The sequence below is a fragment of the Maniola hyperantus genome, chromosome 9 (genome assembly GCF_902806685.2).
Source record: "Maniola hyperantus chromosome 9, iAphHyp1.2, whole genome shotgun sequence".
Lineage (NCBI taxonomy): Eukaryota > Metazoa > Arthropoda > Insecta > Lepidoptera > Nymphalidae > Maniola > Maniola hyperantus.
The window spans coordinates 12108185-12135511 of NC_048544.1; the positions used below are offsets into that span (position 1 = coordinate 12108185).

General features: G+C 38.4%; 1 protein-coding gene across 4 annotated transcripts in view; it reads right to left on the reverse strand.

Moving 5' to 3' along the window:
* LOC117985032 (Fanconi anemia group J protein-like) overlaps positions 1 to 24750 on the reverse strand; it is a 68727-nt gene extending 43977 nt beyond the window's left edge. For 3 of the 4 annotated variants that reach the window (XM_069500888.1, XM_069500887.1, XM_034971717.2), the window contains exons 1-2: positions 24193 to 24750; positions 23637 to 23748 (exon numbers count right to left, since the gene is read on the reverse strand). In XM_069500888.1, the coding sequence (XP_069356989.1) occupies positions 23637 to 23748; positions 24193 to 24522 (442 nt within the window). In that variant the 5' untranslated portion in view covers positions 24523 to 24750. Of the gene's footprint in view, positions 1 to 23636; positions 23749 to 23878; positions 23985 to 24192 lie in introns of those variants that run through there. The other variant, XM_069500889.1, reaches the window with a different exon arrangement.
* Positions 24751 to 27327: the final 2577 nt, after the last annotated feature.

The window sequence follows — 27327 nt, forward strand, 5'->3', positions numbered from 1 at the left end:
ATTCAAATCCGCTCGCAGCACATCTCAAGCCCACAGCCTTGTGGCGCGTATTCGTGAGCCGTATCCTCGTAATTGGCGCTTGAGAGGCAATTAGCAGCCACTCGCCTCTGTCACCGCTCGCTCGAGCCTCAACCTGTGCGCTACCTTACTGCCCCTTAGCCTTTCAAATATACACAACTACCGCATTAGTACTTGCTATTCTTTTAACTTCATATTTTGTTGAACTAAGCGCAAATTTTGTTAAATGTTTGTGATTTTGCAACTAAAAATTTTGAGTTGAGAGAGAGAGAGAATTCTTTGTGCGGAAAATTAGGAAAAGTTTCTTAATTCGATGCTTGTGACAAACTTATGCAACCCGAGCGTTTGTTATTGTGTAATATTCTTCAACTTTTTCATAGTTGATACGTACCTAATTTATAACTTTGTACGGTACAGTATTGTTTTAATTATGGTTTTATAGCAATAGGTATATACCAGTCTTTCTTATAATATGTCAGAATTTCTATGCCAGTGCCATTATCACTCGACAGATATCTGCAATCTGTGATCAAAATAATATTTGCGGAAACGTAGTTGCAGTTTTCCCCTCCACTTTTAATATAGGTACCTTCAAGTCAAGATTAGGCATCTTCTAGGCTAGCGCGCCCTACCAATTGCCAGCAGGTGTGATTGCAACTAAGTGCTAGTCTATAATTTAAAAAATAAAATAAAAAAAGTTTTGAAATTAAGTTTTACCTGTGACACTGCCTATGTCCTCTTTACTTATTCTTATTAATATCAAGCCTATATAATACATATGAAGAGCTCAGCACTTTCAACTGATCACTCCGCACAAAGCGTTCAAGTATTGACGGTAGTTTATTTACCTTTCCGTTCATAATCAGTCGACTAATGAACTGATTTCAACTGTGAAACACGACTACAGTTTGGTATATTTATAATTCATGCGTCGTACATACTGATCGTTTGCGAGTTGTGAAGCTCAGTCGGCGGTATCAATAATTGAATTTTGGGATTGGAGGATCACTTCGGAGTTTCGGTCCTAAACCCTCCCATTAATTGCTAGAATTAATTCGTCCCCTCAAAATATAAAGAAAAACGGATAGTGGAAGTAAGGACGTTAGATTTTCTAAAAGTTTTTTTCTTCTTATTAATAAGAATATTAGCCATGTTAAATTACTAATACTCCCCTTTCCTCTCCAACTAAGCATCAAGCTTGTGCTAGGAGTATTACGACAAAAGTGCAACGAGCGGGGTTTGAACTGTCGACCTTTTGGTTTTTCAGTCTACCTACTCCTTTACCAGTTGAGCTATTGAGGCTCAAAAAGTATATATGTAGGTAGTAGTTGTATCAGCTTTCTAAAGCCCGCTATTTTTTATTATTAGATTCTTATGTAAAGAAGAAGCCGGCAAAAACTCAGTAGGTAGACAAGTCTTACTGCTTACTATTTAAGTATTTACGAAATGTATAAATATCTCTACCATTCCATCCTGTAGTCAGCTAATTTCGTTGTCATAGATCGTGGTTATACCTACCTAATAATAACTTCGACAAATGTGTGTTTTACCAAGTTGCCATCGTCGGGATGCCATTTTAGATACAACATATTATACTGTAGAAAACGGGTACATACCACGATTAAGTTAGCAATTTTTTCTGCCGATACTCGTACCCGTATGTATGTAACCTATACCCGCTTCCTACTTTACAATATGTTCGTACTTTGATGATTAAATAATATCTAAATAATCAAGGTTTTCTCAAGTATCGATATATATGGTAGCCGGTAGGTACTTAAAGTGTAGTAGGTATAGGTAGTCATCAAACTCTCTACTTTTCGAGGTGATCGGTTTTACTTTTAGCCATAATATAGGTCCATTTTGTAGAATATTTAGATAGTGGCCAAAAACACAGAGTAGCTAGGTATATTTGCAGTGAACGGCTCTCCTTATCTCGACCCTCGAAGGGTGGCGAGGAGGGTCTAATCGCAATCGATACCGGGTCCCTGATGATGCTGACTCCACGCGTCCTTGTAACTAGTGCGGTCTGAGTAAGTAAATAAAAGCTTTCTTCTTATACCTATTTGAGTTTTTTTTAAACTGGCTTAAACCTTAAGTTTTGGATCCTAGCCATTATGAGCTTTAATTTTAAAACAACTTTATCGTCAAATATTTTATGAAGACTGGGTCCCTGATGATGCTGACTCTTGTATCTAATGCGGTCCGAGCAAGAATTTCTTCTTTTAAACTTTTTTTAAACTGTCTTTAGGCTTTGGGTTCTAGCTAAGATAGGTATCGTCCATTTTAAAAGACAAAACGTTTCGATGGTCTAAAGTACCTACCTAGACGTAGGTACGCGTTGGTTTAAGATTCAGAGGGTGAACAAGCTATTTATGGATTTTTAAATGCAAAAACTTGCCAACAGATATTTCTATTCTTAGAAACTTAACTCAATTAACTCAACCTTCGTTTTGCCATTTCCTTTTCTTTTTTATATAATAGGTAGGTATATTACTCGCAAATTGGTCGGTCATACCTATGTACCTACATTGGAAAAATATAACGAGTTGAGAACTTTCTCCGCATTTTACAGCCGATTAAAAAAGTAAAATCTAAGTACAAAATCATGACAGTATATTTGCAGGCAGCAGATTATTCTCAAAAAGATAAAGAATATGTGCACATATTCGTATTCACTATGCACTACGCAGCAATAAAACACAATGCAATTAAAAAGAGGTAAAATTGCATACCTAGCTGCCGTTAAAAATGAAGCCTGAAAATGTAAAAAGGAAAAATTCATTAACAGCTACAGGCTACAGCGCACGGCCTAACAAAACTACCACAATATTAACTCGCAATCACTTTCGGTATCGCGTTGCATATCCATTACACATACGCTGTTGCGTCGCACGGTACGCTCGTGACACCGACACCCCTAACTCACACCCCTGTGTCAGCTACACACACCCTAACCAACTTATGGTTTGCGTATGTCAAACTTTGCAACTGTAGAAATATAGACCTTATTTTCAAGAGATAAGTGTGGAAAAAAATAAGGTTTTATTTTTCATCTGTGACAGGACATGGTCATTGTGTACATAGAGGGCGCGCCCCTCGCTGTCGCCGAGCAAACATGGCGGCGGCTAACGAGGTTTTTGCGCGCGGCTCTCGTGAGCGATTTCGCGCCTATTTTGGACGTAGGTACGCTACGGCGAGAGGTGTTTTATTTTATTTAGATTTTCAGACGAGCTGTGAGAGCTTTCAGTCAGTAGGTAGAGGTTTGTATTGGAGGTTCATTGAGTAGCTTCCATGTGGATTAAATAATCCATGTTTGCTTCTATGACGTCTAACAAGACGTATTTTTGCTTTATTGGCACAGTTGTTAATGTTACTGACTAACTTATACAGTTCTTGCAATTCACGAAGGCGAGTGGCTCATGCTTGTGTTTCACACTGAATGTGTGCGTTTGCGAGCGCTTGCTCGCGATTCATTGGTCGGTCCGACATGCACGCACACTTACGCAATGCCCGCGTATCCGACGTAACCACAAGTAAAGTCCACTCACCTTCGTGAATTGCAAGAACTGTACTAAAAACAGATGATTTGATTATTATGAATAAAAATGATTTTCAAAATTTTGATATCCACACTAATTAAGGTACTTGATACAAATAAGGCCTATGCTCGAAAAAGGCCTACTCTCCCGAAAACCCGGTTAAATAAATGTAACATAAAAGATTCTTCACGCACATACATACTACGGCCCTATGATTAGGTACGAACTGCTCAGGCGCCCTGCGCCTATTCCCTGAGCTTGTTGCGACACCTTCTTTGTGGAAGTCGGGTTTTCCGCGGCGCACTATAAAATTTTCGTAATAACAAGGCAAGTTATTACGTTTTATATTGACATTTTATATAAACTAATAAGTAGTTATAATACCTTAGCCATTATATTAGATAATTATTGCTTTCATTTTCATCATTTTGAATAATGGAACGAATTATGGAACTTTATATTTTATCTGGTACGGTACCGAATAAGGCCCTAGGCCTTAATTGTAACCCTAGGCCTTAATATAAGTCCCGCATTTTAATACGCATTTTGATGTCTAGCTCTCAAAGTACTACGAATAACTAAATCTAAAAAGGCTCCTAAACGTGCTACTTGGTCGGAAGAAAGCTTAGCAGCCTGCAGCGGCAGTTTAGTGCCTTGTATACAGCAGTGCAATTTAATAAGGCCTATAATATTTTTATTTTTTTTGGTAAAAAAATCGGTTTTTTTCACAGAATGTGTGCTTTATTTATTTAATTACGAGTGACAATATTTTTTTAAATAGTTTATTCATATTATTGTTAATATGAGAGCTTAAGTGTGACAAGCCATCTGTGTTTATAAATGTTTAATTACTGTAATAAAAAGCTTAGTTATCAAAAGATAAAAGGTAAATAAAGGCTGTAAAATAGTATTTTTTTAAATAAATAGATTTTTAACAAGATTTTATGAGTTTAAAGTTTACAGGCCTTATTTGGTAGATGTAACTTATTATGGCCACTAGCTAAGGTTTTTGTATTGTTGATTTTGTCTTCATTTTATTAGATATTGCTAATGTTTTACTCCATTAATTTGATATTAATAAACATCTAATACTAATTTATTGAAGTTTTTTTGATACACACCTATATTTATTTTGTAATCAACTATTTAAATAAGGTAGGCCTTATTTGTATCAGTTACCTTAATCCGAAAATGTATCTAGGTATGTTAGTTTGCTTATAGGTGAGTGATATTTAGCAAATACTCAAACAATTTTAAAGAATAACAAACACATAGGTAACTCAAACACTAACTGAGGAAGCACATGCAATACTTTTTATACCGCGAAAACAAAGTTCGCGCAGGATTTTTAAGAACCTTAAACCACGTAGATTAAATCTAGCTTTTGATAACAAACGATAACGGTAACAGTATTTTTTAAAGTGAATCAAAACATTAAATGGATTCGAAGCAATGCACGATGCACAATAGGCTACTTGACAATTTTTTTAAGTTGGTCTTAAATGGTTAATATTTGTCCTATTATATCAAAAAAATTAACACTATATTTTTTTGCGCCCTAAAAACCGTAAAACTTTAATTTAAAAAAATATTTTTCTTAGACAGGTGAAAACACTGTCGGCCATGTTTGGCCGATAGATTATCTGTGCTCTGACGTCATGCATTTGTAAACAACAGTATAAGTTATACTGTTACCTGTGTACCTGTCTAAGAAAAATATTTTTTTAAATTAAAGTTTTACGGTTTTTAGGGCGCAAAAAAATATAGTGTTAATTTTTTTGATATAATAGGACAAATATTAACCATTTAAGACCAACTTAAAAAAATTGTCAAGTAGCCTATTATTACTTTAGTTAGGTACCTCTCCCAAGATTTTTAATAACAAAAACCAAAATAAAATCGGAGCTGGCGAGAAGCGGGCCAATTTATTGAGACCCAATGCTCCTCGATTTAACTTATCCAAGATCTCGAAAAGATATTGGAAGCCAAGAACAAAGTAGCTCAGCATAGTCTGGTGTAACTCGCAAACAAAGTCAACAACGATGTTTGTTAAAAAGAGCATCCAACAAAACCTTGTTAAATCTTCTTTGGTACCAAGTACCTAGATGTTTAGAAATGCGTTTCGTCTTTTGTGCACGGAATTGGGTGCTTTAGTCGCCTTTTTATTCAGCCCTATTCATAGTGGAGACCGTGGAATCAATGTGAAATATGTAATGATGATTTAAGCCCGATTAATATTTCGGAAGAAGCTAATAATAATGTATTCCGTTGTCCATTCCTTGGAATGGTCTTGCACCCACAGGGGTTCATCGTTCAGTGCAACTTCTTGATGTACCTACCTACTGAAGGATTCGGTTGATGCATCCACTATCCCATCCCAAAATTATTTGGATAGCCAAATAAATCTACTGATGCAAAGTACAACAACAATACTACCAATTCCTAGACCATTTCCAATGACTTGAATGTCTTGAGCTTGGAAGATTTGGCAGTTTGGAGGAGAATAATAGGTAGGTATGCATTTGATGTTTTGATTTCGAAAAAAAAACCAAGGAATATTCGCGTAACGAAACATTGCGCTGTTTGAAGAGGAGAATGATATTTTAGATTTGAAAAAACCGAATAATAGTTGTATTGTGTAACTGGGCGAGTTTAAAAGGATCATTTTGTGGCATTCACATACTTATCACACAAAACCCAACAATGGACGGATCGGGCGACTATGCCCGGGGCATTGTCGGATAGTTTCCGAACGATTAGCCGGCGGCAATACGACAAAATGGGATGAAAATGTCAAAATACAATCTCCTGTGACAATCTAAACTGCAATAAACTGGGATTAAAGGCCACTGCACACACAATAATTTTGGCTTCAGCGATCGGCGATTAGATCGCTTTCAGCGATTCCGAAGCTGCGATTAAATTCTCAGAAACATATACAAGTAACTACTGAAAGTTATGGTATGGCAATGCGCTGTGCAGCGATTCACCCCATACATTCTAACGTCATTAGCAGCAGCGCGACGTGCAGCGGTCTATATAATATCTGACACTTTAAACCATTCTGAAATGTAACAATGCAATACAGCATGTCCAGCCAAGTGGTTAAAACCTTGGCCTTCTATTCGGTACGCGTGGCAGACCCTTCTCAATCGGAGAGGAGACCCGTTCGGGGCACGATGACATTGCGTTTGGCCAATCACTAAAACGCGATTTTGATGCAGAAAACAATTATTAGCTGATCGCGCGTTTTATTTTTATATTATTGTGAATAAATCTGTAGTATTTACTCTACCTATTGTGAAGAAACCTCTCTAAACTAAATTTAGTCTAAATCTAGTGCTATCCTTTTCTGCAAGGAGGATTATGAAAGGGTAAGCAAAACATTTAGACCTGTCATTTTAGTTAAGTTTATAGGTGTGTAAGTAGCCGTTGTTGCAGTAGTAAGTTTGCCAAAATGGTGATACACCATCGATGAAGTCACCAAATAGCAATTTATCGGTATCGCTAATACTAAGTAGTTTGTGCTACTTCTAAAATGTAAAGTTACGACTTTTTTCTTCAGTATTGCGGATGTGTGCAATTGACGAAACCATCTTGCAAACTTTGTCACAATAGGATTAATCGCAAATCGTAACACTAGAACTTGTGCGGATGTCGTTCATGGTGTTTTTGTCACTAATCGTGTTTAATACGTGTATCTCGTAGTTTGTGACAATAATGTGAGGCTTTGTCGACTTTGCGACGTTGAAATTGTTGAATGAGCCGTTGTTTGCAATCGATCAAATAAAATTAGATGAATTCTGGCAGAGTATCGACAATCTACATATATGTAATAAATAATTTATGCAATAGAAGACATCCATATTAATATTTTCGTGCACACAAAAACACGCTCTTACAGCCGTACTCAGAGTCGCTTAATCGATACTTAAGATTGAGTTAAACGAGACATAGCAATGTGCGGGACTTATAGGTATCTACCCATTGTTTACGATTTTTTATAAAACAAGTTTGATTTTGTAAAAGGTTTACTTATTATTTGCCAATAGTAGATTACTTCTAAACACAATTTGTCCCAAACCTTTTGCCGTAAGGGATTTTCGGATTAAACTCCATCATTTACCAAAAAAGAATTCATTTTGTTGTGTCAATCGCATCCGTTGTATTCGACATGTCTACTTTTGTTGAATCTATTGTATTCACGTATTTATCTAACAATTTATTTGGAATCCTTTTAGATAAATGAGTTTTGTTAAGTATTTTTATATTTTTGAGTTTGTTGGTTTGTTGGTTCATTGGTTCGTTGGTTTGTCCTTCAATCACGCCGCAACGGTGCAACGGATCGACGTGATTTTTTGCATGGGTATAGATAAAGACCTGGAGAGTACTTTTTATCCCGTAAAATCAAAGAGTTCCCACAGGATTTTTAAAAACCTAATTCCACGCGGACGAAGTCGCGGGCATCAGCTAGTAAATTATAAATCAAACCCAGGACCTCCCGTTTATAAGACCACAGCGCTCACCGTGGCTCACCACTGCGCCAGGGAGGTTGTCAAAATGTCAAACCTTTTACGGTAGGTATACCTAATTTCAAAACCAGAGCTGGAGTACCTCTACGCCTTGACGTCAACTGCACAGGAAATTAAATGAGGTCCTACACGTCAGTCACACTTGAAAGGGACCCGGCCCTCTGGATTGTAATAAGTGAGCTCCACAATGGTTAAGGAAACAATCAGTTTGTTTTATTGTTCCGAGTGGATCCAATTTAGAAATGGATTAAGAAAATAATCATCATCATCATGATCAACCCATCACCGGCTCACTACAGATTTCCTCTCAGAGTGAGAAGGTTTTTAGCCATAGTCTACCTACCATGTGTGTATTGGTAGACTTCACGCATCTTTGAGAACATTATGGAGAACTCTCAGGCATGCAGGTTTCCTCACGATGTTCTCCTTCATGTTAAAGCAAGTGATAATATTTAATTAATTAAAACGCACATAACTCCGAAAAGTTAGAGGTGCGTGCCCGGGATCGATCCCCCGACCTCCAATTAGTAAGCGGACGTCCTAACCACTAGGCTATCACAGCAGAAGAAAATAATAAATTTTATTACCTAGTGAAAAAATAATTAATCACTAAATATGAAGTAAGATACAGCCTATTACGACTGGTAAAACATGATGCGAAAGTTTAAACATCATATACTGTTATATAGTTATACCTACTCAAAATCAAATCTAACCTTGATGATAATTGATTACTTAACGGTCATTTTTTGAAGACTTCCGTAAGAATTAATGTGCCCAAGGTATAAAAAAGCTCCGCAAAGTACATAGATGTCACTCTTTGAAATAAAAAATAACACCGAAGTTATTAATAATAGTTTTAATTGCCTCACAGTTGTAATAGCCCCGCTGCACCTTACAATAAAGCCTATATACCTAATATAGGTACCTACGCGAAATGCTATACATACTCGAAGTCACATAAGCCTGACATGGGCAATGGGTACACAAAATTACGCCCCACAAATAACAACAAGCGCCATTTGTCCCAAACAGACCCATTCTCATTTTACATGAGACTTCAAAGACATGAGGTTGACACTAAGCATCCGTGTGACATTCCCCTCTGGAGTCTGGTGACGCTTTTATTATATCTTAATTCACACCCCTAGCTCTACACATCCAACACTCAATTTTAAACTCTAAGCAGTAGCAAGTAAAATAGAAAATGCAATGATAGCAATAGTCACGTAGCTGTTTTCATAATATGCTAATTTATATAGCTTTGATGTATGATTATGTGCCTAAAAGCTTTTTGTTACGGTCTAATTTGCTATTACACATAAATATGTTAACAAATGGGGTGCGTAGTTAAAAGCAGAATTACGGTCAGGATTTGCCGGCGTTCTTTGTAATTAATACATAGGTAGTGCAATTGATATGCCAAATTGCCATCGCGTTGACAATGGTGCGCCTCTGGGGGCACTTTTTCAACAATTGCAATGGATTAATTTGGGCAAACGTTTTGTTTTCTTTTATTATTTTATTCAAAAACGTGTCACTCGACTCAAGTGGGCTTAGAACTTAGATTGATATAGATTATAGTAAGTACCTATTTGTTGATCTGTGTATATAATCAAGATAAATTTACTTGTGGAAAAAGGGCTGAGATTTACAAAAAAAATCATTTTTAGTTCTATATGTGTAAACGAAACCGGGAATACACACAATACTTACCACACATTGTATAATACAATAAATGAATTTTGACTTTTTAATAAATATTTTAAATTTTGGAAAAAGATCTATCGGAATTATTTAGATAGGTATATTAGTTACCCCATATGAAAACATTATATACCAAATGGACTTCTTGGTCCACTATGAACTTTGGCTTTGCCAGAAACCCTTAAAGTTTTATAAATTGTTGAAGTTTAAGGGTGCCTGGCAGAGGGTTGCCACGATACGTGTCTGGCAATGCATGACGTGATTTCTAATACTATTCCAAAGAGAATACAAAAAACTATCTGTATATCTATATATATAAAATTCAAAGTCCTGACTGACTGACTGACATATATATATATATATATATATATCAACGCACAGCCTAAACCGCTGGTCCTAAAGACATGAAATTTGGAGGGTCTATTCTTTTTAAAGGTAGGTACTAAGAAAGGATTTTTCGGAATTCCATCCCTAAGGGGGTTAAATGGGGGCTGGAAGTTTGCATGAAAGTCCGTCATTTTTCAAGTTATTTGCATGATGAGAAAACTATGAGAAAACCCCCTCCCCCCCTAAAGGGATGAAATTGGGGTTGGAAGGTTAAATGTGTTATTCGGTGCTGGTGCAGGGTGCGCGTCCTGATGTTATAATGTTTGTTTCTGAAAAAAATGCCATTTGGTTCCTGTAGGCCACGCGGGCGAAGCCGCGGGCAGAAGCTAGTAGGTATATAAAAGGAAAAGCTGACAGACTGATCTATCAACGCACAGCTCAAACTACTGGACAGATCGGGCTGAAATTTGGCATGCAGATAGCTATTATGACGTAGGCATCCGATAAGAAAGGATTTTTGGAAGATCAACCCCTAAAGGGGTAAAATAGGAGTTTGAAACTTATATTGTCCACGGGGACGAAATCGCGGGCATAAGCTACAACTAGTTAGTACTTTACAACTTTATGACCTCCTAAAGCCACCATGATCCAAACTTCACAGTCATTATTCGCTGATCGTTCCTTCCTGAGTTGGGGACAATACGCAGAGAAACTTTCAGCTTTTATAAAATAACAAAGGTCTGGCATGCCATGGCTCTCTCTTTATAAGTACTTCTTCAATCAAAATTATTCATTAATAATAAATATTATTATTAATCAACAAATTCAAAAATAATTTTACTGAATACCCATATTTACCACTTAATTATAGATAAATAAAATAAATAAATAAATCTTTCTTATCTTAACAAACGTAGGTAGTTAGATACAGTGACATTTTTGTTTCTGAAACACTGAGCAGTTATTCAGAAAAAATATAGATTTACTTTAAATTTGGAATAAAATGTCATATTTAAACAAAACGTTACAAAAATGGCGCCTGTGATGTCATGAAACCGCCCATGAAACGTAAGCGTTCCGGCAGCGCATAATAGAGGGCGCCGCATGAGGAATGACTGGTGCCTGTCGCGTCGGTACGCTCCGTGAGGGAGAAGTTTAACAGTTCACTCGTAGATGGCGCTTCTATAAAATGTTTCGCTAAAAACACTAATATTCTCCTCCTTGCGTCGCACCATGGCTTCTCTCTGATAAGATAACACCCTCTTGATGATATTTTTCTTACCACTAATAGGTACAAATAATAAATACCTATAATAAAAATACAAATACTTTTTTATTAAAATACTTTTTTTTTTTTTAAAGTCTCTTTGAATCGTCAAGTGAATCTATACCAAGTGGTTCGGAATACCCTTTCTGACGAGAAGAATTGGGAGGGAGGGGGGTCTTGCCTATCACCAGACTAGGGTAACAACATTTTTAACGCACCTTGGACTTTGGTATACCTAGGTAAAAATAACAAAAATCTAGCTTCATAGCTTTTACTTTTTCAATATAAGGAGATAGCAGATTTACAGAGCACTGTCTCGCTCTTTAAGACCGACAAAACGTCATTATTATAGCTATGAGTATGAGTGACAGAGACAATGCTCTACAAAGCCGAAATGTCATTCTAAAGACCGATGCACATTACTTTCGGTCGCGTACTGGCTAGGTTGTTACAGCAAAAAATCCGCGAAAAAATATTAAAGTAGGAAAGTCAAATCGATTTCAGCAATAGGCTTTCACGTTTCGATCTGAAAGTAAATAAAAATATCTTGCGACAGCCACCATAAATCAACAATCAGTGCATAGCGAGCTGCCACGAGCCGTCCCATTTACATTTACGACCGTCGCGTCGACGGCACAATTTAAAAAAAATATTGAAGACAATACTAATTTGAAAATAAAGAGTTCGGAACCGAGTCACGAAACGAACGGTGTTTTGATGAACTAGACGAGGTCCGCGACTTCGTCTGTATACGAAATTATAAAACTGGAATCCTTGTTATTGTTTTCTTTATCTAGGTAGCCCGGTCTAGCCTGCGACTTTGTCAACGTGAGTTTAGGTATGTCAACAATACAATTGGAATTTCTCAAAATTATTTCTTATTGGAGGCAGTGGAGGAGACTAACCGACATGTAGGTAAAATCACAATTTTCAGTATTGCTTCATAATAATAAATCATCATGATCAACCCATCGCCGGCTCACTATACAGAGCACGGGTCTCCTCTCAGAGTGAGAAGGGTTTTGGCCATATTCTACCATGCCGCACTGGCCATGTGCAGATTGGTAGACTTCACACACCTTTGAGAACATTATGGAGAATTCTGAGGCATGCAAGTTTCCTCACGATGTTTTCCTTCACCTTTAAAGCGAGTGATATAGTTATTACTTAAAACGCACATAACTCCGAAAAGTTAGAGGTGCATGCCCAGGATCGAGCACCCGACCTCCGATTAGAAGGCGGACGTCCTAACCATTAGACTATCACAGCTTACTAGACTATAAGTAGGTACAATTATTCAATATATGTACATACAAACGAGTTTTTTGAAGGTACGGAATATCGATTGACGTGCTCAAAACTGTACCATTTGGAATAGTAGAGGTATTCGAAATAAACATATTTTTAAAATGGCATCATTTATGGGATAGAAACAGCTACCATCAATGGGTAGAAATGATGCGCACGAATCGAGCATATCTATAGGCGTAAAGTTAATGGCTTGTAAAATATGAATAAAAGCAATTCAATTTACAGGGGCTCGTAAAAAGCATGATACTTACAAGCAGGGAGCACGTACCCATATCATGTTTAACTTTACAATCTGCTTCTTTTACAACTCGTAGTCTTTCAAAAATACAAAATATTCGACAGTTATAACAATAATATACAATATGTATATCAGACAATGTTAAAATTGACAAAACTGTTTTGTTAAATAAATATATATTTCATTTTCAATTTCAGTTTTAAGCCATGCATGTTTCAGGGCAAAAAAAGCGGTGCTAGCCTAGTGGTTAATACGTACGGGTCTCCTGGGTTCTATCACGGGCACACTTCCCGATCTTTTTAGAGTTATAAGTAATTGAATATCACTTGCTTTAACTGTGAAGGAAAACATTTTGAGGAAACCCGCATGCCTGGGAATTCTCCATTATGTTCAAGTGTTCCAATCCACATTTAGCTAATGTGGTGGACTATAGCCTAAACTGTTCTCAATCTGACATAAAAAAGCCGTTCTCATTAGTGGGCCGGGAATGTATTCAGATGGTTTTTGTTAATTCATTCATTATAGACAAACGCTTGACCACAATCACACCTGATGGAAAATGATGATGATGAGGATAGGACGCGTTTACCTAGAAGATTATTCGGGTTGTAATTGGTAGGAAACACAGATTGTGGGAGAGTATTCCAAACCTTAGCCATGCGTATGAGGAATGATGACGCAAAACGTTTCGTGCGTGTACATGGAATGTCGACGACATAAGGATGATCATGACTAGAATAGGTACCTGAACAACGAAATTTATTCATGACTTGGTCCGCGTCGATATAGGTTTTTAAAAGTCCCCGGGGAACCCTATAAAAAGTAGCATGGTGACATCTAATGCTGGGGAAATTTAGGGATCTTTTTCATGTCTTTGTAGGCTTGAGACTCGTTCCACCATCTTTACCAGGAAAATGAAAATGTTTTAACTTTTGCACTCATTGCGATTTACGTTTGACTAATTAGATACGAAAGGCGAAAGAAGACGAAGGCTAGTGTCCAACAATCAACGTCCTAATGGTGACGATCATTATGGTGTCAAATCACATGGTATCAAAAAGAGAATCGGTTTCGTCATCAATGGTGATGAGGTTTAAAATACCACGCAGGCACTCAGAATACATTTAGAACAGGCAATTCCCATTTAAAGCAACTATGTCCAAAGCAAAGAGAGGTCAATATAAGGGTGCCTTCAAATTTGCCGCAAGGTGGCCGCGCAGAGACAGCGGGGCTGCTGTGCTGCAGCCGCGCTGTTTTGTAAATCCATATAATTTCGATCGATAAACTGACGCGAACTGACTGCAGCGCTAAACCCGCGCGCTTTTAATTCTATGGATTTACAAAGCAGCGTGGCCGCCGCGCGGTACTTTGCGGCAAATTTGAAGGCGCCCTTACCAATCGATAACAGTCTTTACGTACTTTATTGTTAGTTGCCAAAAAATGCCAATAGAAATGAAGTCACCGATGACGCGATATACATCTGGAGTCTGGACACAGATGTGGACATATACATTATACAAGTACGCTAGATAAGGTGTACCATAAAAAATGACCGGAATTTTTTGTGCCATTTCAAAGCGCACCACAGAGTGTACCGGGAATTAAAATCGACACTGCGTCAATTAGTTTTCGTGTTGCCACTATGTTGACAGATGTCTATCACTAACATTTAGTCCCGAGTAAGCTCACATGACCTCACAGCTGCTATCAGCAGCGTCAAACTGGCGATAATAATCAAGTGTTGCTTCAAAAACAGCACCCCAATTGTGTAAGAAAAACGTATTCATCGTTATCGTAATCGTCAACAAACTTTGCCCTTTGATTGGCTGTGAAGAAATGTAAACAGCGAGTCAACCAATCAAAGGGCAATTTTTTTGACGATTACGATATTACCATGAATACGTTTTTCTTACACAATCAGGGGTCAGGTCGGCAATAGCAGGTCCAGCGTACTTGTATTAGTAGAGGTACTGATCTGGAGGTTCTAATTGTGCCAATTTTACGCTCAGCCATCAATTGCCAATCGACCACCTGCATTGAAGATCGTCATTTGTTTCAACGATTTGATTGGCATCATGGATTGTTGATTCATTTTGCATTCTTCGTAGACGTGGGTGGTAAGGGAGTCTGTGACGTGAATATGTAATGTAATTCTGACGCTATTATATAAGCTAAGGTATATAAAAACAATGCATTGAAAATTATGGTCTCGAGTTCTCGACTTTAATAAGCTTCTCATTTAGTTGGCGTAGAGTACCTTCAGCTTTAACTTGTACCTGCGGTGTTCCCTCAATATAAGGATATGGAGTTCCTCTTCTTTCTTCTTTTGGAGCTGTGCAGGACCTGAGTTCGTCGGCGGTCTTGGATCAATGTGATCACTACCAATTTTAAATTTCCTCGCTAATACTTGTGGCTGACAGGCACAACAGCACTTTTCTGACTGGAATTTTAGTAGCTTCCTTAGGATGTACGATGTGTTTTCTTAGGTGGATTTATATCCTACGTAATATGCATCGGAGTTTCATCAGACTTGGCATAGTCAGCAGATATCTGTGCCCTGGAGCTTAAAATTGTACATGTGTCTGTTTAATCTACAGTGACCTGTTAAAGTTCGCACTAAAATGTTTCCTACTACGACTTAAGGTTAAAGAGGTACTCAAGGTTTTTCCTACTAACTAATACGATACGGTATGGAGTTATACGAATAATCTTGGATCGAAAAAATGCCGGCAGCTCAGGGACAGTTTCTGTAGTTGCAGCAGATGATCATGGAGAGTGTTAGTTAATCATATAAAATCAAGTAACCCGCCTGCTTCTATGCTCAGTTTGCATAAAAAATATGCCTACAATATTTATGACATTTTCCCTTATGAGAAAGCTTAGAATATTTTGCTCTTTGCATGTCATTATGATGCAGATTGCATTAAAATTTACGGCTGTAGGCAATACTGGGGAGCATGATTCGTAATTTACAATCAACGAAAATAGGTAGGTGCATGACGATTGTCAAGTTTACAAAAAATCCTTTGACGTTTTCAGTGAAATAGAAAACAAAAGATGCACTCTACGATAAAAAATATTGCCACAAACGCGAGCCTACTGCACCAGTGATTTATATTTCCTAGTTTTTCATGCAACTGGAGCCTATTCACTTAAATCTATAAATATTATTTTATCAGATCAAAGTTGCAGCGAGTGAAAATATTTTTTTGAGAATATTTACAACGGAAGCCGCATAGTCAGATTAAATCGGGCCATAATCATATTCGTTTTACTGTTATCGGAGTAAACGACGTTTAAATGTTCCAAATTTGGCTACCCCTTTATTGTCACGAACGGTCGTGCTCTACTGCTCTATGCACCGAGTACCTACTATCCAACTATCTATACGACTGACTTAGTTACCGTCTACTAGCACACATAATATTTTGTTTTTATTAAGATTGTTTTGCTTGTACTTTACGTAACACGAAAACAGAGCATTTGAATTTAAAAAAAATCAACTGATATGTAAACGTTTGAGGATTCATTTGATCTCAATAGACTTTATAGTTGCTCTTGTCTCTCGTGTACTTGATGACGCTTCATGAAAGAGTCATTTTACGAATATAACGCCCTAACCTTTTATAGTAGACGACGTTACCCGCGACTTCGTTGCGTTTGCGTTGATTTAGGTTTTTAAAAATCCCGTAGGAACTCTTTGTCATTTTGAGATAAAAAGTAGCCAATATTCATCTTCGGATCGTGAAAAAGAAATACACTCATAACGTCCCTATTAACTTTCAATGTCGGACGATGCTGTCTTTGGGGTCCGATGGGGTTGAAATATCGACAGATAAAAACATCAAAATAATCGTGGTGTGTACCCGTTATCTTCATTAAAATATGTCGTTAAACAACGAAAAGCTTAAAATCACATTTCATAATAGTAGAAATAGGTATCCTATAGTTATATAGTAGGTAATAGAAGAGATAGGTATCCTATTTTTATTTCTCAAACATGATTTAGCGTATTCTATAATATAAAAAGGAATCACTAAATGTGTTGCTGATCGCAAATCTGGAGAGCAGCTGAACCGATTTCGCAAATTCTTTTTTTATAATATTCCTTGAAGTACGGGGATGGTTCTTACGGAGAGAAAAATTTAAAAAAAATTCAATCGACTGTTAGGCGGAACGAAGTTCGCCAGGGCAGCCAGTTAAAAATATAATTGACAAATCAATTAGGTAAGTGAAATTAAAAAAATCGCAAATGAAGTTCACTAACGACTTTCACAAAGCGAAAGAAGCCAAAGTTCGACAGTGTGAAAGCGCCTTAAAACCCGTGTATTAGCATACTGTCCACACTAGAGCACAAGCCCGTTAACATGGGCTTGGTTACAGCCCATGACTGGGTAACATTTGTAACATTTTGTTACACGAAAGTTGTTTTTTATCGAGTTAGGGAACAAAGGGATACACAATACACACTCTTGAAACCATTCTATTACCATACAGTCCGAACTACAGATTTAAGTCTACATTTACATGGTTCGTACATTTATTTGGTTCGACTACAGAAATCTAAATAATAAGTAGGTAGGTAATATCATTTAGATTTCCGAGTCAGTTTTTAATGTTTAAGTGTTTTTTTGTTTAGTGTTTAATGAGATAGGTAGATACATATAGACACAGATTTCTTTGCATACATAACATAGGCAGTTGTTTCATATTTTAATAAACTATGATCTTGAAAAGGTCACTTCCAAACTATACAAAAAAGTTTTTTACACAGGTAGATATATTTACCCGGTACACCCATGAAAAAAAACCCGAGTAGTGATTGGCAGTTTTATCGTGGTAGAAATGTGTTTTTTTTGGAACAGATCTGTTTCGCACAAAAATCTAGCACATCCTTTGCGGAAATCTTGGTAATGAAAGGTTAAGTAGGTAATCGAATTTCGAAGGAAGTGTTCGGATGAATGTCGCAACGGTTTCGTCTAGTTGCAGACAAAGTCTCCCCAACGAAGGAACACGGAAGTGAAAAGTCGAAGGGTATGATCACTGCCGCATAAATTGATATGCAAATGAATGGAAGAGCGAGCTCGCGGCAATAATCGTCCGGCGGCGTCATAAATAACGTTTACGATTCGACGACATCGGCGGCAACCCTTGCCGGGGAAATTAACGCGACGCGGGAGTCCTTGTCGTGATATACTAACTCACTTATGCTGATCGCAGATTACAGCCGCACGCGCCAAACGCAATGCATTTTCTAGTTTGCGGCAATAATCATCCGGCGGTGTCATACGAGTAAAATAACGTTTACTATTCGACGACATCGGCCGCGACGCGGGAGTCCTTGTCGTGATATACTAAATTCACTAGGTTATGCTGTTTGCAGATTTCAGGCGCATGCGCCGAACCCCATGCATTTTTCAGCTCGCGGCTATGGGTAGTAGGTAATATAATCGACTGGCAAAATCCATACTAAAATGTGAAAGTGTGTTGCTAGCTTTTCATGTCCCATTTCGTTAACCAATTTAGACGAAATTTGGTACAGAGATAGCTTGCATCCCGATGACAGGCATAGGCGACTCTTTATAGAAAATGTATAGGAAAATTAAAGAGTTACCACGGGAATTTCAAGAAATCTAAATTCACGCGGACCAAGTCACGGGCATCGTCTAGTTTGGCATAAGTAGAGAAAGTTTGCAGTTTGCACCCCGGACGTTTTATCCTGGAAGCCAGACCCACCAATCTAATACGTGAGGCGTCGTTGGTGGAGTAACCACAACCACCCATCGAGGGTGCCATCGGACGCAAGAAATATGTTACGTGGATGATATTGTCATCCGAAGGAGTCGCATTTATTAGCGTATGCGAGTCGTCAAAGAAGCTTTGACGTCATTAGCATTTGCAGTAGGTACCTACAGAAATATGCGTTACATGGATCTTGCGGATCGCCTAAGTGTGCGTTCAGCTTAAAGCGAACTTGAACAGTGTTTGTGCACGATGCAAATATTAAAACGTCTAATAGCTTATAGGAGTTACTGTTCTGTTACTCTTCTAGTTTACTTGGCGGTATTACGGGATAACATCCATTCCATGCAAACATGATCATCTGAATTCGTATTTCATTAAATTTGTTCCTGGGAAAGATAAGTACCTGATCTAAGAAGGGTGGGTTGGCTCATCTTATTATTTCTTCTTTGATACAACATTAATTACCTATATCAACTTTGAAAGCTAGTCCACTTTTGAAAAATAAGATTTACTTATAAGTTCAAATTCTAATTAGACCAGTTCAAATACCAATCTCTCGCAACGTACCAACCACAACTTACCTCGCAGAAACAAACTTCCTCCCCACCTGGATGCCTGGTAGTCTTTAAAATCCAATTCAATCCAATTCAAGGGGCGAATAGAAAAATTTCTTAGCCCGGTCCTCCCGTTACAAATAGATACATCTAAATATAGGTATAAAAGGAAAAGGAAAGGAAATTTGTGTAGTCCACGCGAACGAAGTCGCGGAGATAAAAAGAAAAGGTGACTGACTGACTGACTGATCTATCAACGCACAGCTAAAACTACTGGACGGATCGGGCTGAAATTTGGCATACAGAAAGCTATTATGACGTAGGCATCCGCTAAGAAAGGATTTTTCAAAATTCAACCGATTTCAACGAAATTTGTGTAGTCTACGCGGACGTAGTCACGAAGCTAGCGTAAGCTAGTATCTATTATTTAAAAAAGACAACTAAGAAAGTGCGTTTCATCACCACATTCTAACTTTGTAGCGACTGGACCGATAATCGACATACTCATGGTCATGGTCAAGCAAAAAAATAATTGTTACCAATTAGAAATAAATATGAGAACTTTTTAAAACGTCTGATGTTGGTAGCAACAACAAAGGCCTTTGCCAAATAGAGACATTCTAATTCAATTTAGCAAAAGGGTTGTCAGCTACGCGGAATGACAAAAAAGCGGCAAAGTAAAAGGGAGAGACCGGGAAAAGGGAAGCTCAAAGACATGTCGGGGCGGTGACGTGTCGCTCTGCCGCGGTCTGTGCCGGGGTAATTGATGCGTTCAAAATTATAAGGTACCATGCTTCTAAACGGTGTTTAGTGGAAACGCTGCTGAATATAGCGACGTGGCTCTCAGTGAGTGCTTTAATTATATCTTACACTAGCTGACCCGCCCCGGCTTTGCTCGGGTGGAATTTAGAAAATCGTCGTGGGGGTAGAATTTTCAAAAATCCTGATATAGGTACCTACGTATTTTTTTCTTTTGTAACCGAAAACCCAAATTGATATTTGGGATTTCGGTGACATATGGAAAGAATTTGGAAAAAACTTGAAAAATGACGGACTTTCATACAACTTTTCATCCCCTATATCCTAACCCCCTTGACAGTAGAATTTTCAAAAATCGTGAAATTCGTATTTCTTTTTCTTAACCGAAAGCCTGAATACCTGATAGGTCAGTTGGGTTAGACACATTTCTACTATGGAGTCCGACGTCCTTTTGTTCTTTGTACCTCGGATTATTCTAGAAGTAACTTGCACGATTTACCAATGAGCCATTAAGGTTCTGCTTGTTCACGTTAATTTCTGAATCGTGTTGAGCCAACCGCAAATGTTCGTGACAAACTAAAAACTTTTTTAGAATCTGCCCAGATCTTTCAGGGGTCACGATTGAGACGTCACGCGGGGAAAATTGCCGAAAGAAATTCGTGAACAAAAATGCCGGGGCAAATTTGACACACGCCAAAACCAAATGGCTCATCGGCGACGTTTCTCACCACGTCAGCGTTTTAAATAATGCTGATGGCAGACGGCAGTCAGACAGACGCTGCGATATCTTTTTTTGTCTACAAAAACACCTCAATTCTTAGCTTTATAGGCGTTGCAGTTAAAAATATTATGCGGTCAAAACTACATTTAACTGGAAAAAACGTTCAAAAGTACTGTTGACTGAAATTCCGGTCAAAACTCCGGTCATAAATAATGCATACAATAATATAAGATTAGTGGAATGTGGCCCATGTAAAGCGTGAAGCCAGAAGCTCGTAAAGAAGGTCCTGAATAAAGCGAGCCTACGAGGCAGGCTGATTGGAGCGTATAGGGTGGCGAACGAAGCAAGCCCGTGAACCTAAATGAAGCAAGTCTCTGACCTATTTACAAACCTCTAGAGGTAGGACATAAAAGACTGCATGGTATCGATGGACTTTTTAAAACCATTTTTAACTGATATCTCTATTCAAAATATTGTGGAACCAAACTCGGTTTGTAAGGCATACTATGTAGAACGTATCTTAAGAAAGCCAAAAGTAAAGTTTGTTAAATAATGGTGATCCTGCATCGCAGGTGAAATAAAAATAAGGCGCAACGGACTGCAAAGTGGTGTAGAGGTGAGACACAGCGTCTTTTTTAATAACAAAAACTAACATTTATTTACTTTCGCATAAAGGCGCCATTGACTTTCCATTAAGTATAAATACCAACCAATTTAATCGTACAGAAGGCTGAGTTACAGAAAATCAAAAAGACTGACTGGCTGAGTATCAAAGACTCAGTTCCACTCCATTCCGCCTGTATGCGTCGGACGTTAGTACTATTACATATTCTATGCTAATAGTAGTACGAATACGTAAATAAAATAGGACATAAAATGTAACTTCTTATTTCTTCTACCAACAGCCTTCAAGTTTCTTCGGCTATTGGCTGTTAGAGTTGAAAAATTCGATTTCCGAAGTTGTAATGACATTACTTATAACATATCGACTTTAGAAAGTCGTCGCTCATAGCGAAATATCGTAGTTTTCAAGCTTTCGAATGCATAAGTTCCGGTGTAAAACTGCATTAGCTTTGAGTTCAGACAAAACTGTACCTACATGTGAGAAGCGTTACGTTGGTACCAAGTTGATTTATTTTTATTCGATGACTAGCTTACTACCACGACTTCATCCGCGGGAGATGTATAGTACGCGACAGGTCTAGATGGCAATCGGAGAGGGAACGCCCTACACACCCGTACAGCCCCCACGCTAACTCGGTGCGAGCGAGCGCGGGTGACTTGCGGGTGTGCAGGGCCTGCCTCCCGCCTCATACCCCGATTGCCATCCGGACCTCTCGCGAACTGTACTTAAAATGTCTATATTCATGGCGAATATGAGAAATCGATCGAATTATCCGTATAAACCCGATCATGTAAAGCCATCGACGAAATGAATTGGCCAATCAGGTAACAATAAAAAACATGGAAAATATCAGGTACACCCTTATCCCATGCAAATGGGCCCGCAAATAGCATGCAACAAATGCATTCGGTTGAGGCGCAATTTTCGTGTTAGGCTGTTCGCAATGTCGTGTGACAGGAGTTTGATTTATGACCGAGCTTTTGCAGTTGGGCCACAGTTCACGACAGTTAGGGAACTAGTAATAAAACGTCGAGGCTTCGACGACACAGGCAGGCGTCAAATGATCCTACAATTGACGCTAGGTGGCTTATGAATAGCCTATTTTTCTTTGATTTCACGGCACCCCCACAATAGTCCAATATTTAACATATCGTCGATTCAGGATCAAACATAAAGTTCGCTCACTTTAGTTCACTCTGGTTGCGCCGATAGAGCCGAATGGGTACACACGAACACTTGTCATCAATTGTCACTTCTTTAACTGGGCTCCATCATCATGATCAACCCATCACTGGCTCACTATTGAGCACGGGTCTCTCAGAATGAGAAGGGTTTAGGCCACAGTCTGCCAGGCTGGCCGAGTATGGATTAGCTGCCTGCACACTCTTTCGACATTGTAATGGAGAACTCTCAGGCATGCAGGTTTCCTCACGATGTTTCCTTCACCGTTAATGTAAGTTATATTCAAACTGGGCTCCACATTTGATAATTTCTTCTGCATCGTCACTCTTCATCATCTCAACCCATCCCTGGCTACTGCTGAGAAAACAGGCACAGCTACCAAATGATAGCTGGTGGCTTGGAACACACATAAAAGTTAGAGGTGCATGAGGTGAGGTCCAGGCATGCCTGGGATTGAAAACCAGAATCCCGGAGTCTTAACCACTAGCTATCCAAACCACTTGTTTCACCTTAACAGCACAGCCATTGTGTCAACTGGCCATGGCATTGTCACATATTACAAATTTAGAAATCTCACCAAATTTCTAGAATGCTTTGAACCTAGACTAGAATCATCAAACCTTTTTTCATTCAGATACAAGTTTTAGACAGATACAAATAGTATTATTCAGATGCAAGTTAGCCCTTCACTGCAATTTCACCTGGTGGTAAGTGATGATGCAGTCAAAGCTCGAAGCGGGCTAACTTGGAAGGGGTATGGCAGTTTTTATTAAACAAATGCCCCTTTGGTTTCTACACAGCATCATACTAGAATGCTAAATCGCTAGGCGGCACGGCTTTGCAGCTAAGGAGGTAACTAGCCATGGCCGAAGCCTCCCACTAGACCAGACCAGAGATTAGAAATTATAAAATTCCAAACCCCTGCTGGGAATCGAACCTGGGACCTCCCACTAATAAGATGACAGCGCTTACCACTGCACCAGGGATGTTGTTAAATACCTTAACCTAGCCTAAACCTAATCAAACTGCTGCTCATCAATTTACTTTATTTTGTTGAAGCCAATTCATATCACAGGGTCAGCTCATCACTAGTTAATAAAAAACTTACCATGTTCCTTCTTCTGCCAGGCAAGCGCAGAACAGAGCAGAGCCAGTGTCTTTCCTGTGCCAGTTGGACTCTCAAGTAGACAGTTCTTCTTATCCTTTATCGCTGTTATTACCTGCAAATATTTTCTCTTTTTAATATTGATCCTCACTTACCCTACAAATGCTATTTTGGAAGAACACATAGCATGCCATCCTTCTCATGATGTTTCCTGTAGAAAGGGATTGCAATATCTTAAGACTTACATTTAGTTTAGAAACTTATGAAAAGAATTGTCACCCAGTATCAAAATACTTAATTCTTCTAACAAGTAACAACAGATACATGAATTCCAAAGAGCTTGAAGTAGTCTCAAATACTAGCTAACTAACATTGGCTTTGTTCAAGTGGTTTATAATTATAAGAATCTTATCAGTTATCTGATAAAAACTGTCAGTGAAAACTCAAACAAAATATACATAGAATTTTTGTACAGAATAAGCTTTTTTTAAATGGACTCAGCAGGTTTACTTTACTCAATACAATTTCAAGCATTTTTCCTTCAAAACAAAAAACTTACTTTAAACATCACAGCAATCTGACAAGGGTAAGGGTTCACAGGCAGGTGTACACTGACACCACCTATCGGCTTCATAAAATCTGGTTGTTTCTGCATGGGAGCCAAACGATCAACCACTTCACACTTACTGCTGCTACCACCATTTGTTTTTGTACTAGGAAACAAGTTTTTGATCAATGCCTGCCGATTGTGTTTCACATCCACAGGTTTCGGCTTATCTTCGTCTTCGTCATCCGTAATAGAAATTGTGTCAGTACTTGTAGACTTCTCCGGTGGGGACTGGTAATCAAAACTGTCGTCATCATCAGAAATGTAGATTGGTGAAGACATTTTTTGTAAAATAAAAACTCCGGTAGACACAGGTAGGTAGTTTCAATTCAACAAGTTTCCCGCCTTTTGTATAACTATTACTAATAGATAAGCTTACTATCCACTACATCTCTTACTGTAGCACAATAGTTATCCTTATTTTACGTTAACATTGAACTTATTTTGGTAACAAACGTAAAAGTTTAGCCGCTTCCGTTTGTTTTGGATTTGCGATTTCTCTTCCTTTCAAGTTTCAGTTTGACATTGACAAGTGACAACTTGACATTGAATTAACGTTCGGAAACTTGGTGCACAACATAGGACGTTTCTACGTGGCATTGGCGAAGTGCATTGTGCTCGGTGTGGCACTACTGAAAGCCACAAAGCAAAATAAGAAGAAGAAGAAGAACATAGCACTTGGTAAAATTAAATTGAATCATTATTATTTTGAACAATTTTAGAAAAAAATAATTGTAGGAAGTTAGCAGATAATATAATGCTTTGTTATTTTCTGCGTTTATAAAATAGGTACTAACTAGCTTATTCCCGCGATCTCGTCCACGAGTATAATACGCTGATGATAATTTATTCATAGACGTATAAGTCCCGCAATTTGCTATTGCACTGGAACCATGTCTCATTAACATCGAAATGACGTCAGTTTGACGTCAGCCGAAAAAAATATACTAGCTCGAAACTTCAGTCTAGCGCTGACGTCACTAAAATGGCGGCCTCGCGCATTAGCAATTTGCGGGACTTAGAGCAACAGCAAGTACCTGTAGTCGCGTACTATACCTACTTAGTTCCAAAGTCCAAACGCACATAACTTCGAAAAGTTAGAGGTTGGGACTCGGAATCGAACCCCCGACCTCCCGAATAGATTGCCGACGTCTTAACCACTAGGCTATCGCCGCTTTTGAACCAAAGCTGGCTTTGGCTTTTGCTGGCGTCTAAAACATTTTTTTAAATATTGTATTGGCTATTTAAAACACGATTAATATTCCTCTTTTCCCCCTAAAAGTGTTGCCACTACGTAGCGCCAAATTCCCGCCTGCCGCCAAAATACGGCGCCATTACACGAGTGAGTTGTCAGCAGAGGTTATGGCGCGTTATAATTTGGTTTATAACCCGACACCACGGCGTTTAGGCAGCGCAATTAGTGTTATGGCACAGCAGTATGGTTGTATCGATTTTATATCTTGGTCCAAGATAATATAAGATTGCAGTCAAGGGCCAGCTTGTATCTGAATAAATAAATAAAAATATATAATATACCTACATTTCATTTAGGAACATACCTACATACCTACGTACTTATAGCCATAGCCTCAGATTGTTTAACCCGACTGCTACGGCAAAGGAAGGGTTCTGATTTTATCAGTCTACGTATGTATGTATGTTTGTAACTATGACGCGTGTTCCACCGTAGCACCTAAACTACTGGGCCGATTTTGATGTTGAGGAGTCAATTGATTCGTTGTTATGGTCCGGGCTATATTTATACGAAGAAAATCGATCTGACGTAGGTAGGTATGTTACATCCAAAAAAGTGGGGTCTCCAAAAATTTTTTTTTTGCTAAGTATTATATCAACCCATAGACTCGTCATAGCCTTACACCAATTTTCAGTTCCCTCGTGTAGCTCGGACATTGTATAGACTAGTCTAAAGAATTTGATTACTCTAAGTACTTTTCTTAGACAAGGTTCTAAACTTTTTCATCATCATCATCACCGGATAACTACTGAGCATAGGTCTCTTCTCAGAATGAGGAGGGTTTGACCAAATGACCACCGCGTTGGCCAAGCAGCTTTAACGGTGAAGGAAAACATCGTGAGGAAACCTGCAAGCCTAAGAGTTTTCCATAATGTTGTTAAAGTTGTCTGAAGTTTGCACACCCCCAATTGGCCAGCTTGGTTGGACAACGCCCTAAATTCTTCTCATTCTGAAAAGAGACCTGTGCTCAGTGTGCGGCAGTGGGCCGGCGATAGTTGATCATGATGATGATAATGATGAGTTTATCCTTACTTGTTCGTAAATAACCAGTGGCAAATAGATATGCAAAACGAAACTAAATTAAGGATGACACGACACCCCACTTCTCGGTCCATTCAACAGTTTACGTCCGCCTTTAATATCGCGCCACTAAATTGGTGTCCCCATAAATTACCCTGCGAAGACATCTCCTGGCTCCCCCATTGCAATATTGCTATTACTGATAAATGAATTATTTTGATACCTATGATTTAAACATACCTACGCTCGTAAAATATATCTTATTTTAATCCAACTTCATTTGGGTGATTTGGGTCGCTTGAATTGATCCTGAGCGAATATCTGCAGACACAAATCTTATAAAGATGTACCTAGTTAAGTTTGTAAATTGGGATGTATCATGTATGAGGTAGGTACGTCTCCGAAACTATCTTAGTTAAAAAATTCTTTCACTGCTGCCCGAATGCTAGCACAATGCCTCGGACAGCTACGGTCGAACTTGCGCCTAATCTTTCTCCGGTCGTGTTGGATTGGATTTGGATTGCCATCCATCGAACTATGAGAAATAAGCAATAGAGTGTATAACTTGTGTTTGCGCACATACCTAGTTGTGCACTTTAATAATGTGATATAACATGGTAACAGCGTAGTCTGAAAGCTTAATTTCTAGAAGCATTTTAGTTGTTATACTTTTTAACAATTTAGGTACCTAATACTACCCAACCAGTTTCTATTTTATGCCATTAGTAAAATAAAGTGTGAACACAACTCACTTCCAAACAAACACGTCGCAAACAATTATTGACGTAGGTACTTTATTACTTTTACTCCAT